This window comes from Callorhinus ursinus, unplaced genomic scaffold, assembly GCF_003265705.2.
Source record: "Callorhinus ursinus isolate GAN/ISIS: 27379988/994484 unplaced genomic scaffold, GSC_fseal_2.0 scaffold2, whole genome shotgun sequence".
Lineage (NCBI taxonomy): Eukaryota > Metazoa > Chordata > Mammalia > Carnivora > Otariidae > Callorhinus > Callorhinus ursinus.
This window is the reverse complement of record NW_027397064.1, coordinates 79,552,446-79,565,991: the sequence shown is the minus strand read 5'-3', so window position 1 is coordinate 79,565,991 and position 13,546 is coordinate 79,552,446. Positions and strand designations below refer to the sequence as shown.

Sequence of the window (13,546 nt, the reverse complement as noted above, 5' to 3'; positions counted from 1 at the left end):
TATAACTTAAGATTTAGCTTTCAGTTGTCTTTTACTTTCTACTAAATAGGTATTGGTGTAGATTTAATTTTAATGTTTGATTTTGTTAAAACAGTTTTCTTCCTGAAATTTTTTAAGCTTTCCAGTTTATTTTATTTATTTTTTTAAGATTTATTTGTTTATTTGAGAGAGAGAGAGCATGAGAGGGGGAGGGTCAGAGGGAGTAGCAGGGACGATCCCGGGACTCCAGGATCATAACCCGAGCCAAACGCAGTTGCCCAACCAATTGAGCCACCCAGGCGCCCTTAAGCTTTCCATTTTAAATTCAACCCTATTATTCTAATAGCCATCACAGAAGTTTGCAGTTTATTTCTAAGATATGTCTTTTAATTCACCTCATGTTTATTAGCAATATGTGAAGTTTTGATTTTTTTTTTTAAACAGGTATAGCAGTTTCTTAGCAGCTAATTAGGGTTTGTTCTAGCAGCTAAATCCCTATCTCCTCAGCTCCTCAGTCAACATAACTCATACCAGTTATTGAGTTACTAGGTTCTGTACGTTGTTACATATTGTTCTCTATTTGTTGGTTATCTCAACCCTGTTCATTTTGCTTAGGGAATTTAAATCTACTCCAAAAAATGACACTCTTAATTCCCAAACCTAGCTTGGGAATTAAACTTGGGTCTCTGATGTTGAGATAGATTCTGCCATGAGAGGAACTTGCATTATTTTGTGTATGTGTATATGTGTGTGTGTGTGTGTGTATGGATGTATTGGTGTGTACACACCTAGTTCTATTTATAGTGTTCAGTTTTTGTACTTACGCAATGGGAAAGCTGTATTTCCTGTAAGAGAAAGCACTCCTAAACCAAATTTCTTCATTGGCTTTATGTTTCTTTTAAAGCTTTTCTAATAATTAAAAAAAAAAGATGGTTGCCTTAAATTAATCATTAAAAACCAAATTTAAGCAATGTTCTCATGGAGCTACTGTGATTGCTATAAAAGCGGCTGTTTTGTTTTTGTTTTGATGAGATTTAGTAACAGGATTACTGGAATGTTTTTGGCTTTTAAGAATTGATCATTGGATATTAATAAGAATCTTGAAGTTGACTATGAATGAGTTTTTCATTATTTTATCTCAGAAGAATTTTAGAAAAACACCCATCGTAGATTCAGTTTAATGTTGACTTTAATTATTTCTCCTTTGTTTGTTTATAGGACTGATTGTATAGAAAAAAAAGACAGCCCTGAAGTGTATTTTTGTTGCTGTGAGGGCAATATGTGTAACGAAAGGTTTTCTTATTTTCCGGAGATGGAAGTCACACAGCGTAAGTTCACAGGGAAAATACATAGGTCTGTTTGACTAGTACCCTGAAAACAAAGCATATTTGTGTTGATGGAATAATTTACTCCTACCTTCTCCTACTCTTATTTTTCTCCTAAAATTTGATACTATAAGAAATATTTATTGTGGAATTTTGTAGACCAAATCTGAATTGTTTTTTTCCTTCCATTTTCCACAGCAACTTCGAACCCAGTTACACCTAAGCCACCCTATTACAACATACTGCTCTATTCCTTGGTGCCACTTATGTTGATTGCGGGTATTGTTATTTGTGCATTTTGGGTGTATAGGCATCATAAGATGGCCTACCCTCCTGTACTTGTTCCAACTCAAGTAAGTTATTGTCTTGTACTTTGTGCTGTTTTAAGTTGTATATTTTAAAGAAATATTACTGTGGTGAAACCCACTGGGTTGCTATAAATCATTTTCTTTTGGTGTTACTTTTTGAATGTTTATTGTTATGGCAGCTATGGCTAATTTTCCGAACTTTATTGACTTGCTATGTCCTAAACTTTTCTCACTTAGGAGTTAAGGTAAAGTAGAACAAGGTGTATTCTGTTCTTTGGACAGTTTTACTGTCATTGTAGGGCTTTCAAGTGTGAGATTCACCTTGCTTTGTTTCTTGAGAAGTAATTGATGGTGGAGAAGTGATACCATAACCCATTCTTTCCCTCCTGTTCTTTCTCCCATTCCTAAATTTTTGTGCCTTTTTCAAGTCTACTTGCCAAAATATCCTTTTAACCATAGGGAGGGATTTGATTTAGTAAGGTAATCAGGAAAGTGTGGAAAAGAGAGGTTTCACAAAGGCATCAGGAAGGTATATCCAAAAAAATGTTTTTTGGAAGACGAGCAGATGAGCAGTGCTTCTCTTCATTTATTATTGGTAGTTCCAAGTGTTGCTTTTGTTTTGTTAGTTTGGGTTTTTTGTTTTGTTTTGTTTTTTGCAGCATATCAAGTGTGTACTGAAGACTAAAAGCTTTTTTTTTTTTAATGCCCTTGATTCTCCCTCTCCTGACCCTGAATATACCTGAAACTGTAGATGTGGTGGGTAATCAGATTAAATTCATGAAATTTTCCTCATTCTCTATCATGTAGACAGTTGGCACTGGTACAGTGGTTTACAAGCTCTTTTAATATAAGTAGTTAATATTCTGCAGGCTGCGGAAAGGTGAAAACTATGGTTCTACTTGTGTGAGACATCTTTAAACTCTAGTTTTTACTGTGTTCCTTTTAACTCTTAAGATCAGATTACCTTGGCCTTCTGGATCTCTTGGTTTAACTTTGTTTCTCTAATACCACTAGGATTAATGGTTAAAACGTGATAGAAGAATGGTAAAGTCCTATAATTTAATGACCAAAACAACTTCTTCCCTGTAAGCTTTATTTACATAACATACTTCTTTCTCAGTACTTGCAGCAATCTGTTAGCATTAGATTATTGATCCACATAATCTCTGTAAGATGTGTATACTGAGAAATAAACCCAAAGGTAAAATACCTTATTTGGTAAATTAGGTAAACACTGTTTTGTGCAGCTGAAATATTTTAACTTTTAAACAGTAACTAAGTTGTGGATTTATTAAAAATTATCTCTGAAAGTATTATAAAAATAAAAATTTTAGTGCCTAATAAATATATGTAGCTTATTCCAAATGGCCGTAGGATCCACTTTATCTTCTTTAGGTGGTAACTATTTTTTATTTTATTTCTATATTTAGAAGAGAGAGTGTTTAGTACTTAGTGTCTGAATTTACCCTAGATTTGTGTTACGAAAGAAAAAAACTGGAAACTAAATTTAAAAACAAATTTGTTGGTTTTTTAATAGAACTTTAAATATAATGCATTCTTATAGATATATAAGAATAGAATATAGATAATATAATATAGATAATATTCATAGAATATTGGCACAAAGCTATGGTTAGACTTTTTTTTAGAGGGCTCAGTATCCTATATATGAGGCTACTTTATTTAGAAATGCTAATTAATTCAAGCATTTAGACTTTTAAAATGGAAAGATACAGTCCATTTCTGTGGATTTTAGATATTTGTTGCCATGTTAAAGTCATTATACACATTTATTTAGCACTTGAATTGCTCTGTGGTAAATTTGCATACATTGTATGAATTACTGAAAAATGAGAACTAGATTTAAGGTATTGTGATGGAATGATCTGGAATGGTCAAGCTTTGTTAGGAAAAATATAAAACATGCCTAACTATGCTTTTTTTCCTGTCATAAACTGTGTTGTAGAAGAGGGGTTGTCATCAGTTTGGAACTTCATTTATGTCATCTCTCACTGTGTCTCAAATAGTATAGTGTCATGCTTTAAGTCTCATTTTTGGTGAGAGGTTTATACAAAGTAGTTCTGCAACTGCTTAGTGCCCATCTTATTACAAAATGCCCAGTTTCATCTCCAATTTCAAAATAATTGATAATAACAGCAAGCATTTATTTGAACACTTACAGTGTACTAGGGTACTGGTAAATTGCACATATGTATACATACATAAGTTTTATATAAGAATATGTAAAAACATAAAATACATAATTTTTTCCCATGATTTCTAAATTGTGACCAGTATATAAGGCTCATCTTTGGAATTTATTAAATAATACGGACTCCTGGGCCACAGCCCTGTAAGTATGGAGTGGGGCCTGAGATACTATGTTTCTAATAAGTTTTCAGGGTGATTGTGGTGACCAGCCAGGTGTGAAAAGCACTGATTTCACTTTACCTCACAGGGTTGTTTATGTAGTTTTAATTTCCATTTTATAGAAAAAGAAATTGAGACATAGCAAAGCTTAACAAGTGTCAGAGCTGGAATCTGAACTAAAGCTTTGCTTTTCTTGCTGCTTATCCTGTTCTGCCTCTTTTTTTTTTTCCCCAGAAAGCCGATGTCTCTGGTGTTTTAGATAATTCAGTAAACATTCCTGCCATTTCAAAATCATTCTGTAGGCTAATTTATTTTCCTACTTTGGATATTGAAAAGTTTGACTACTAAAATGAGCAGTAGTATCACACTGTCTCTCACATAGGACAAAAAAGAAAAGTCATGGATATATCCAAGGGCATATTCATGTGTTTTCCATTAACAAAATTTTTTAGCACATTTTAGAATAAGGTTTATCAGCATGATTGGGTTGTAGGTAAGGATTCCTGTGCCGCTGAGTTTATAGTGCCAATGCCTACTAGTTATTCAAGACTTTTACGAGGGACAGGAGTAATAAGTAAGGGACACATACATTTGAAGTCTTAAGGTGATTTCTGTATTTTACTCCATATTCATGTCCCCATGTCCAAGGCTTAAGTCCCAAGACTAGTTAGGAAAAGATCATATATTCTTATGGATTTCTGAAACATTTTTCCTCCATATCTTCAAACACTTAAGACAGTGACATGAAATTTTTCATTCCTTTTCTTAGGGAAACTTTTCCTTAAAGCTTTGGCTAAAGGCTGGTTTGTGAATTAACTGGTCTGTTTTATGACATTAGTCTTATCATGTGGTAATATCTTATTGACAAGTCATTACTACAATAAGCACTATACTTGAGAATTTAATAGTGGATCTCGCAGAACAAGCTGAAGTTATGTATACTGTGACCATTCGTTGGTCTGATCTCAGTCTTTTATTCTCATTGGTGGGTAAAAGATCAGTCTGTGGCATTCTGGAAGACAAGAGATATCCACATAATATTTTCTTACTAAGCTGGTTCTGACAGCAAAATTATGGGATTCTTTATTTCTAAGACACCAAGTTAGAATTTCTCCTGGTGTTAGTATTTTATTGTGAAGAAATGATCTAAGGATATACATGCTTTAAAATCTGGTCTTATGGCTTAGTAACCGGTAAAAAATATTAATTCTCAAATCTAGCATAGTAAGAAGAATGGAAAAAGTAATTTTGCTGTTTTTTTTTTAATTGAAGCCATTCTTCTTTCTTTATAACCTATAACTATTATGTTTCTAGCATATGTTTCTAACTGTTAGGTTTCTAACATTATAACCTATAACTGTTATATTTCTAACACTGTCTTCCCCATCACCCTGGATGAAAGCCTGGGAGACAACTACTACTTTTTTTGGCCCTGTCATTTACCAAGTCCTCTTCATTCACCTTTTCATCCTTCTTGATCCCGTTGTAGTTCGGGACATTGTTACATCTGAGGCTGAGATTATTTCTGTAATCTCATAGCTCGTCTTCTCTCTCTCTCCATCTATATACTCTTGCCGTAGAATGGCATTTTACATGTCTGATTATGTTGCTTCTGTTTTTAAAACTGAGGGCTCTTAGTGATCCACAGCAAAGAATACAAAGTTGGGAGTATGACACGGGGGCTTCCCTACCTCCATACATTTACCTTTTTATTCTTTCCTCCTGTTACACCCTAAGCCATCCATCGTATGCATCTAGAATGGTATTAGTTATGTACTGTCCTTAAAAGGAGAAAATAGTGTTGAAGTCAGTTTCTGTCTTGTGTGATTTAGACGAGTAACAGTTGAGAGAGGCTCTAGTCATTTGTGTACATGTTCCAGTCTCCCACTTGACTGTAAGCTCCTTGAAGACCAGCTGTGTGTTGTAAATCACTGCTGTATTCACGCAGTGTTTGTGTGTATAACCATTCTGTAAGTGTTAAATTGCCAAATTTGACTTTGTTGTATTTAGAGTTATACTGAGATGATAATGCAGCATGCCCAGGCATTCATTTAATAAAGACCTTTAGGGCTTAGTTTTAAGATAAATCTAGAGGCCATATATCTTTAGGGTAAAATAAGTTGAAGTATTCCAGGCTCTCGTAAGACAATGCCAGTGTTCAGTTCTTTTTGGAATCACAAGCTTGAAGCATCTTTTTAATTTGCATTCCCTAGGTCCTTTTCTTTTACCTGTGCTGAAATTGTTTTTCCACATGTAGGAATTTGCTCTTGTAACCTGCAGTGAGTATAAACTGAACACAAACTGGTTTTTCTAGTGCTGGTGAGTCAAGAATAGGAGGGAATGGATACATTGACTCTGTGATTAAGAGGTCTTACTGTGGTTAGAGTTAATGTGGTTTCAATAAAAGTGTTTGCATCGCTCTCAAAACCATATGTGAGTTGAAGTTTCCTGTTAATAAGATCTGTATTTATGCTGATAAAAAACACTTGATAAGAAAGCGGATTTTAGGGGCTAGAAATTACCTACCTTTAACAAGGTATAAAGTTAACGTGTTCATTTTTAAAGGCTATTTAAGTAGCACTATAGTATTGCAACAGTAATGCCTACTTGAATGACATCAGTCTCTTCAGTTCTCTACATCATGACATTTTGTCTTGATTTTGGTCTGAGGAAGAGTGAAGACTTTCAGATGTTTGGAATACTTATTTTTGGGCACACAAAATAGTCCTGCTGATCTTAATGTTAATGTAATAATAGGTTGTCATTTCATGCTATGTCAAATTACTATCCACTGAGAAACCGAGCCATCTGTGAAAATGCTGTGTAGGATTTCCTGTTGAACATGAGTCTATATATGTACCTATTTAAAATTAATAAGATACTGAAAGGGTAGCATAGCATCATTCAGCCAAGTCACTTTAGGAAAGGGTACTGCTTACCTATTTGCGGGGGATGCAGGAGAAATTTACTAAAATTAAATGAGTATTAATATGCTAATACTAAGTTATACTCACAAAATGAGTATCACATCTATTGAAGCACATCTTGAAATAGGTTGACTCACTTTCTCTTTCCTTTTAAATTTTTTTCTTTTTAAGAATTAATTTCAAATATTTGCCTGTTATAATAAGACAAATTATACAGAAGGAAGTGTGTGCAAAAGAAAGGAGATAGAACCATTTGTTCTTTCTTTTTTTTCCTTTGTCACTTTCCTGAGATAATCAGTTTTAACAGGTTGGTATGTATCCTTTGGCACCTTTTTCTAATCTCATTTGTTTGAGTATATGCTTTTTTCCCTCCTTTTATAAACTACAGAATGTTATTTCACAGTTGCTTTCTTTTAACTTAACAGTATACTGAGGACAGCTTTTCAGCTCAATACTTTTCAGTCTCATTCTGATTAAATGATGTGTTCTTAAGTGAAATTTAGTGGAGCTTTAATGTATGCTCATGAAATATCAAAACTTTATGTTTTATTAGCTTAGAGTTGGTGTTAGGTTTCTGCTAAGACCCAGAACCTACATTTCACAAATATTTTTAACTGTCTTACTTTATTTTAGCATGTTTAAAGTATGGTGATAATAATGCTCTTGTCTTGCAGTTGAGGATCTTTCTGTTTTTTGGTTTTTTGTTTTTTGTTTTTTTTTTGTATATGCCCAAGAAATAGTGCAGGGCTCCTACAGAAATCTCTTTTCTTCTGTGTTCCACCTTTGTGTGTGATTATTTTTGTTACAGCTTAAATTACGACTTAGTTTTGTGTATATTTCTAAACTAATTGTGGGGAGAAGTGTCATAAATTATTTGTAGACTTGCAGCTTGACAAAAAATTACTACTCTCTGAGGCGTATATGAGCTGTTTTACTTAGCAAATGCAGGGACAGGCCCACTTGGAGATTTGCTGAAATTCCGTGTCCAAATGCAAAAAGGAAAGGAAGGGGAGAAGGGAAAAAAAAATTAAAAGCTTTATCCAAAGCTTAAGACAAGTTAAAGCTATATATTAAAGTTAATAATGAAAGCACTTTATTTCTAAAGATGACTTCCATTTAATTTTTAAAATCTTGAGTTCAGTTTTCCTTTGGACTGTGGATGGCCCCATCTTCCAGTTTACAGATGGGACTGATGCATATTGAACAGAATACATAATTTCTCCTTTTTCTTGTCTGACCAGGAGATGGACGATAGGAAGAAGTGTGCTTTTCTCTCAATTCTTTATTTCCTGGACCTCACTGTAGATTTCTTCCTTCATTCCTAGCTACTTCATCACCATCAAATCTTTTGAGCCCATTTGTTAGTGAAAGCTGCTTGTATCACGTAGGCTGGCGGGGGTTGGGGTTTGTCGGTTTGGTTTCAGCTGACCCACTCACCTGATGCCTGAGTGCGTGTTGTGTGCCAGGCATCATGCTGCTGGGTATTGGCGAGCAGCAGAGGGACAGTTCTTGCTCGCCCTTTTGAAGCCCGCAGTTAATAAATATGTAGGTGAACAAAAAATAGGTTGGTTGGTCATTTGCGCAGCTTGGAAATGAATTGCATCAGCAATTTTGGTCAAAGGTGGAGGAGAAGAGGAGAAAGGTCTGACTCCAGTTCTGTGGTGACTGGGAGCCCCACCGGGGGTGCCTATCTAATGTTAAAGTGCTCAAAACATGTTAGCTGTTATTGCTAACAGAGTTGCAACTTCAAAATTGTACTCAAAAGGTATCCTATTTATTAAAGCCATTGTAAATATATATTTATATGTCAATACTTTGAAATTAATGCAGTGAAAGATTTCGTTTTGAGTACTCTGTCAAGGACTACACAGAGCACTTTACACTGATTAATCTTTCAACACCCCATGATACAGGTTCTGTTTTATTAAGTCCGTTTCATAGATAAGAAAATCATGGCGCAGATAGGTGAAGTGTCAGCCTAGTGTCAGTCTGCTGAGTGGTGAAGTCTGGCCATTTAGATCCAAGGATTATTGTTCATTGAAGTAATTTTAATAGAATGGCTTATTTCAGTTAAGTAATTGGGGGGGGCATAAAAACCTAAAGTAGGATAAAGGGAAGAATCAGTATGTAAATTATATTTAAAATAGTTTTTATTGTAAGGACATATAGCCTTGTTGATAAACGTAATTTTATCCCTTTGGTTTCTGTAATGTATAGCAGCATCCTTTTCCTTTTTTTCAGCTTTACTTGCAGAATACAAATGCTAAAATAAATAAAATTTCGTCTGTCCTCACTAATAAACCTGATGCTTCTGAGCAGTGGCCAGAAGGAGAATGGATATCCCTTACATCTTGTTCAGACTTTTAAACCCCATTGCAGCTACCCTGAGGAGCTGCCTTCTTAGGGAACTTATTCAGAATCCTGTTTCATCCACCTCGGTCTGTCTTTGCCTTGCTTTCAGGAGTTAGATGAGAGAAACAGAGGAAATAGGAGTTGATATATCACAATGGAATTTTGAAGATCTAATTGGATAGAATGATGGCTGTGCATTTGGCAGTATCAATATTATTGCATATGTTAATGTATAATATATTGCTTTCCCTAGCTCAGAAGCATTTGTTCTGATATACACACTGTATTATTTCTTTATATATTTCAGTCTGGCAATAGTCTTTTTTAAAATTAGCAATTGTAAAATTTCTTAGAACATGAGATAATTAGATGACTAAGATGAAACAAATTCAGAGTTTGTCAGTTTTCAAATACTTTGGGGTGGTGGTCCTTAAATCTTGGTAGTCCTAAGAAGATATTTAGTGAGTTATCGAAAAATATATATGTATATATAAATTTTAGAATGGTTTAAATAGTAAATAAGAGAAAATTTATAGTATATGTCATATATGTGTGTTTATAGTATATAAATGAACCAAAATCCCTATTTCTAGAACGATTTCTTTGTGTTCTTGTTCTGTACATCTAACTGCCTACTAACCATCAGCACTTAGATGTCTCCAGGCACTTAACATTCCGTGGTAATGATCTCTCCAAACCTGGTTTTCAGTAAATAGAACCAGTAACCATTCGGTGGCACAAGTCAGAAATTTAGGATGCATCCCAGTACCATTTTCCCACCTCATCTGTCTCCCTCGAGTACTTACTCCATTTTTCAAGGATCCTCTCCTCAGGAAAATCTTCTCTTATTTAACATGCCCTTGGAAGTCTGCTTTCACCTTACAGGTGCTCAGGGTACTGAATTCCTTTTTACTGCTCTTATTTTATAATTATGCATCCATCAGTGTGGTGTCTTTGACTAGTCTTCCTTCCCCCACACTATAGTAAGCACCATGAGAACCTGGGTAGTCAGTGCCTAGCACAACTAAGCACTCAATAAGGAAGGATTTGTTGAGTGAATGGAGAAGTCCTATTCATTCTTTTCTGATGTTTGGCAACACAGTTAAATTTCTTTACCCCTTAAGAAATAAGCAGCAAGTCTCTTTCTCATCCAGCAGCCTAATTACTTGACATTAGTGTGCTGATTTGGTTTTCACTGTTCTCTCCAGTTATAGTGCATGATACTCAAGTTTCATTTTCCATGTTGTGAATTCAGATGGTTTTATTTGGTTACTTGTTATCCATGTATTTTAGTGATTTAATTTTTTTAGATTCTGTTTTGACCCTTTTATTTTGTAACATAGTTTACGCATTGAGGCCTGTTCTTGGTGTGTCTTGTTTAGCTTGATCATTCTCTGACTTACTCTAATGTTCATTTATTGAGAAGTATATTGAGCAAAGATACCCCTTCTGGGAAGATACATGGACCTACTTGCACAGTGTTATTATAGTGGCAGGGTTATCTCTGTAGTACCTGTAATGAAAACAAAACCTGAGAGATACCTAGGCCTTGGGAAGCTAAAGTCTGGCTATTCATTTGGCATGTATTTGTTTCAAGGGATGAATTTTACTCGGGAGTACTGATAAGATGTTTTGATAGTAGGATTAGCTAAGCCTTTTCGATGAATTATAAATAATCCTGAATCATTATCACAGAAGAAAATCAAGAAGGAAGCAAAACTAGTTAAACTACTGGTACAGATAAATGAGTTATCAAATCTTTTTTATCAGTGCTATTCTCTGTAGAAATATTGTAGAAATATTGGAAATGGCAGATATACTCAGTGATTGGAGGGATTTGAAGCCTCCTTTTACATTGGTGACAGTATTTCTCTTAATTTTAAATTTAGGCCCCTAACTATTTTAGGATGACTGGGAAAATGAAAATCTTGTTCTCTATCAGTATCTGAGTGCCCTCAGACTGAAAAATATGTATGGATACTTGTTCCCAGGGCCACCACTGCTTGACTTCTTCACTCTCGATGTGGCTAGTAAGTCAACAATGGGCCTGGCCTGTCACTGTGTTCTACTTAATTCTCATTTTTTTATTCTTCCCTGTCTTTATTTTCTTACCCTAGTATATTGTTTATGTTGCACACACACAGACACTAGAAACATTTTTCTAATTTATTATGATATCTTCCATGAAAAGGGAGTGAAGCAGTTCAGGAAATGGGAGATTTTAGAGACTCTTAAAACTGCCAAAGTGTGGGCTGAGGAACTTATTCTGGTTACGTAAAAGTTTCTTCTGTGCTGCTTCTAGTTTTTGTTAAAGGCAATACTGCCCTCTCGTGTCCAGAAGCCAATTCCAGCGCATATTTTCTCAATTAAATTGCTTGTTTTACTCATCCAGTTTAGAACTTCTTAGAAAAACAAGTAACAATTATTTAAGACACGGTGTAGTTTGCTAGCTTGAATTTCATTGGATCAGGTAATTTGGGGTCATACTAGAGTCGTCTGTACAATAATGCCCCTCATCTGAAAGGTAACATCCAAGTTTTTTGTTTGTTTGATATTACTTTCCTCCCTTTATAAGGAAAGTGTTCCCAATTCTTATTTTAAAAATATGATACATTGGATCATTGCCAACTTTTAAAAAGCTAAATCATTATTCTCCTTCCTTCACTTTTGTAACTGATGTGTCATTTTTCATTTCATTCTGGATATAAATCGTAATTTCTTTTGCCTGTGTTTTTTCTTCACAAGCACGCCTTTCATATAATGATAGAGGTAAGATGCATTGATGTTTGTTTTATGGTTGTGGAACTTTTTGTGGATGCATATTAAACATTTGTTCTTAGATTTTTGTTGTTGCTTTATTGTGCATCCTTTATAAATTTGTGTTATGAATTTTTTTTTTACCACTTTTAGTATTAAAAACATGATTGATTTGCCACAGTAATACTTTTTGGTTTTCAAAGAGTTGTTAACCGCATTTATACTCATCTGAGTTGGAATGTAGAAACTTAGTTGATTAGATGTTAACACCTAATGGCTAGTATGTCACTAGCTTAATGTCAGCATATGCTCATTTTTACCAGGAGCTGACTTTCTGGTGAAACCCATCATCCTTTAATGTGAAATCTGTATTTTCAGATCGTTTCTTTCATCTTTAGTCTCCTTAGCAAATGGGCTGGCTAGAGAAGTATAAGTTGATCTTTTGCTCTCTAGAGTTTGAAGGCTTTTAGATTAGAATTTACCCTTCTCACTTGAGAACTCAGAAGAAATATAATGATCATAGACTACTTAGCAGCTCTTCACTTCTGCTAATTTATTCCAGTCTTGAGTATAGTAATCCTACTGGGTAGCAGTGTTGGGATGGGGGCATGATTTTCAGTGATTGCCATTTGTTGTTTCTCAGCATGATGTCTCCTGATGCCATAATTTTCATATACAAATGGGTAAAGAAGAGATGTAAGTGGAGGCACGTTCTACTGCATGTCTTCTTAACTGTGCAAAATAGCGGGATTGCAAGAGAACTGGAGACTTAGGAAAAGTTTTCAGGAATTCCCCAGTCCTTACAGTTGATCCCCCAAAAGCTGGTTTTCTGTGTAGCGGGGCAAAGTCATGTTTTATGATAATATCAGAATGTTGCTGTCATTATGAAGTTCAAGCCCGAATTTGTCTCGCCAGGTGTTGATATATTTTAAAGGTATAAATCTTTATTCCTAGAATCAGGTACAGTTGACCCTTGAACAGTGCAGGGCTTAGGGGTGCCAATGCCATGCACAAACCTGTGTATAACTTTTTACTCCCCCAGAACTTAACTACTAAGTTTTGTGACTAATAACACAAATGGTTGATTAACATATATTTTGTATGTTATATGTGTGATATGGTATATTCTTATAATAAACTAGAGAGAAGAAAATGTTATTGAAATCTTAATGAAGAGAAGATACATTTACAGTACTGACTATACTGTATTTATTAGAAAAAAATCCACATAGAAGTGGACCCCTAAAGTTCAAACCCATGTTATTCAAGGGTGAACTGCATTGAGTTTTTTGTGGGTAAATTAGTATAATGATGCTCATAAACTACAAATAATTTGATAGTCTCAGATGATAGGATAAGTAAAAGCCAGATATTAGAGATGCAGTTAAAGCTTCCTATAAATTTAATGAAGAGCTGAAAAGTATGAAAGAGAATATTCTAGTAATTTTTCATTAAAAAAGTAAAAAGGCATATTGGCATTATATATTTTATAGAGTTATGGTCTGTATTTTAGTTACTTGTTTTTGAG

The 13,546-nt window shown here is 34.6% G+C and overlaps 1 protein-coding gene across 3 annotated transcripts in view; it reads left to right on the top strand.

Annotated features, from left to right (window-relative positions):
• ACVR2A (activin A receptor type 2A) overlaps positions 1 to 13,546 on the top strand; it is an 84,850-nt gene that overhangs the window by 51,897 nt on the left and 19,407 nt on the right. For 2 of the 3 annotated variants that reach the window (XR_012375719.1, XM_073884262.1), the window contains exons 3-5: positions 1,198 to 1,307; positions 1,503 to 1,657; positions 12,007 to 12,030. Coding sequence is in view for 2 of the 3 variants with exons in the window: in XM_073884262.1 (XP_073740363.1) it covers positions 1,198 to 1,307; positions 1,503 to 1,657; positions 12,007 to 12,030 (289 nt within the window). In the remaining variant the exon portion in view is untranslated. The remainder of the gene's footprint in view (positions 1 to 1,197; positions 1,308 to 1,502; positions 1,658 to 12,006; positions 12,031 to 13,546) is intronic. The other variant, XM_073884270.1, reaches the window with a different exon arrangement.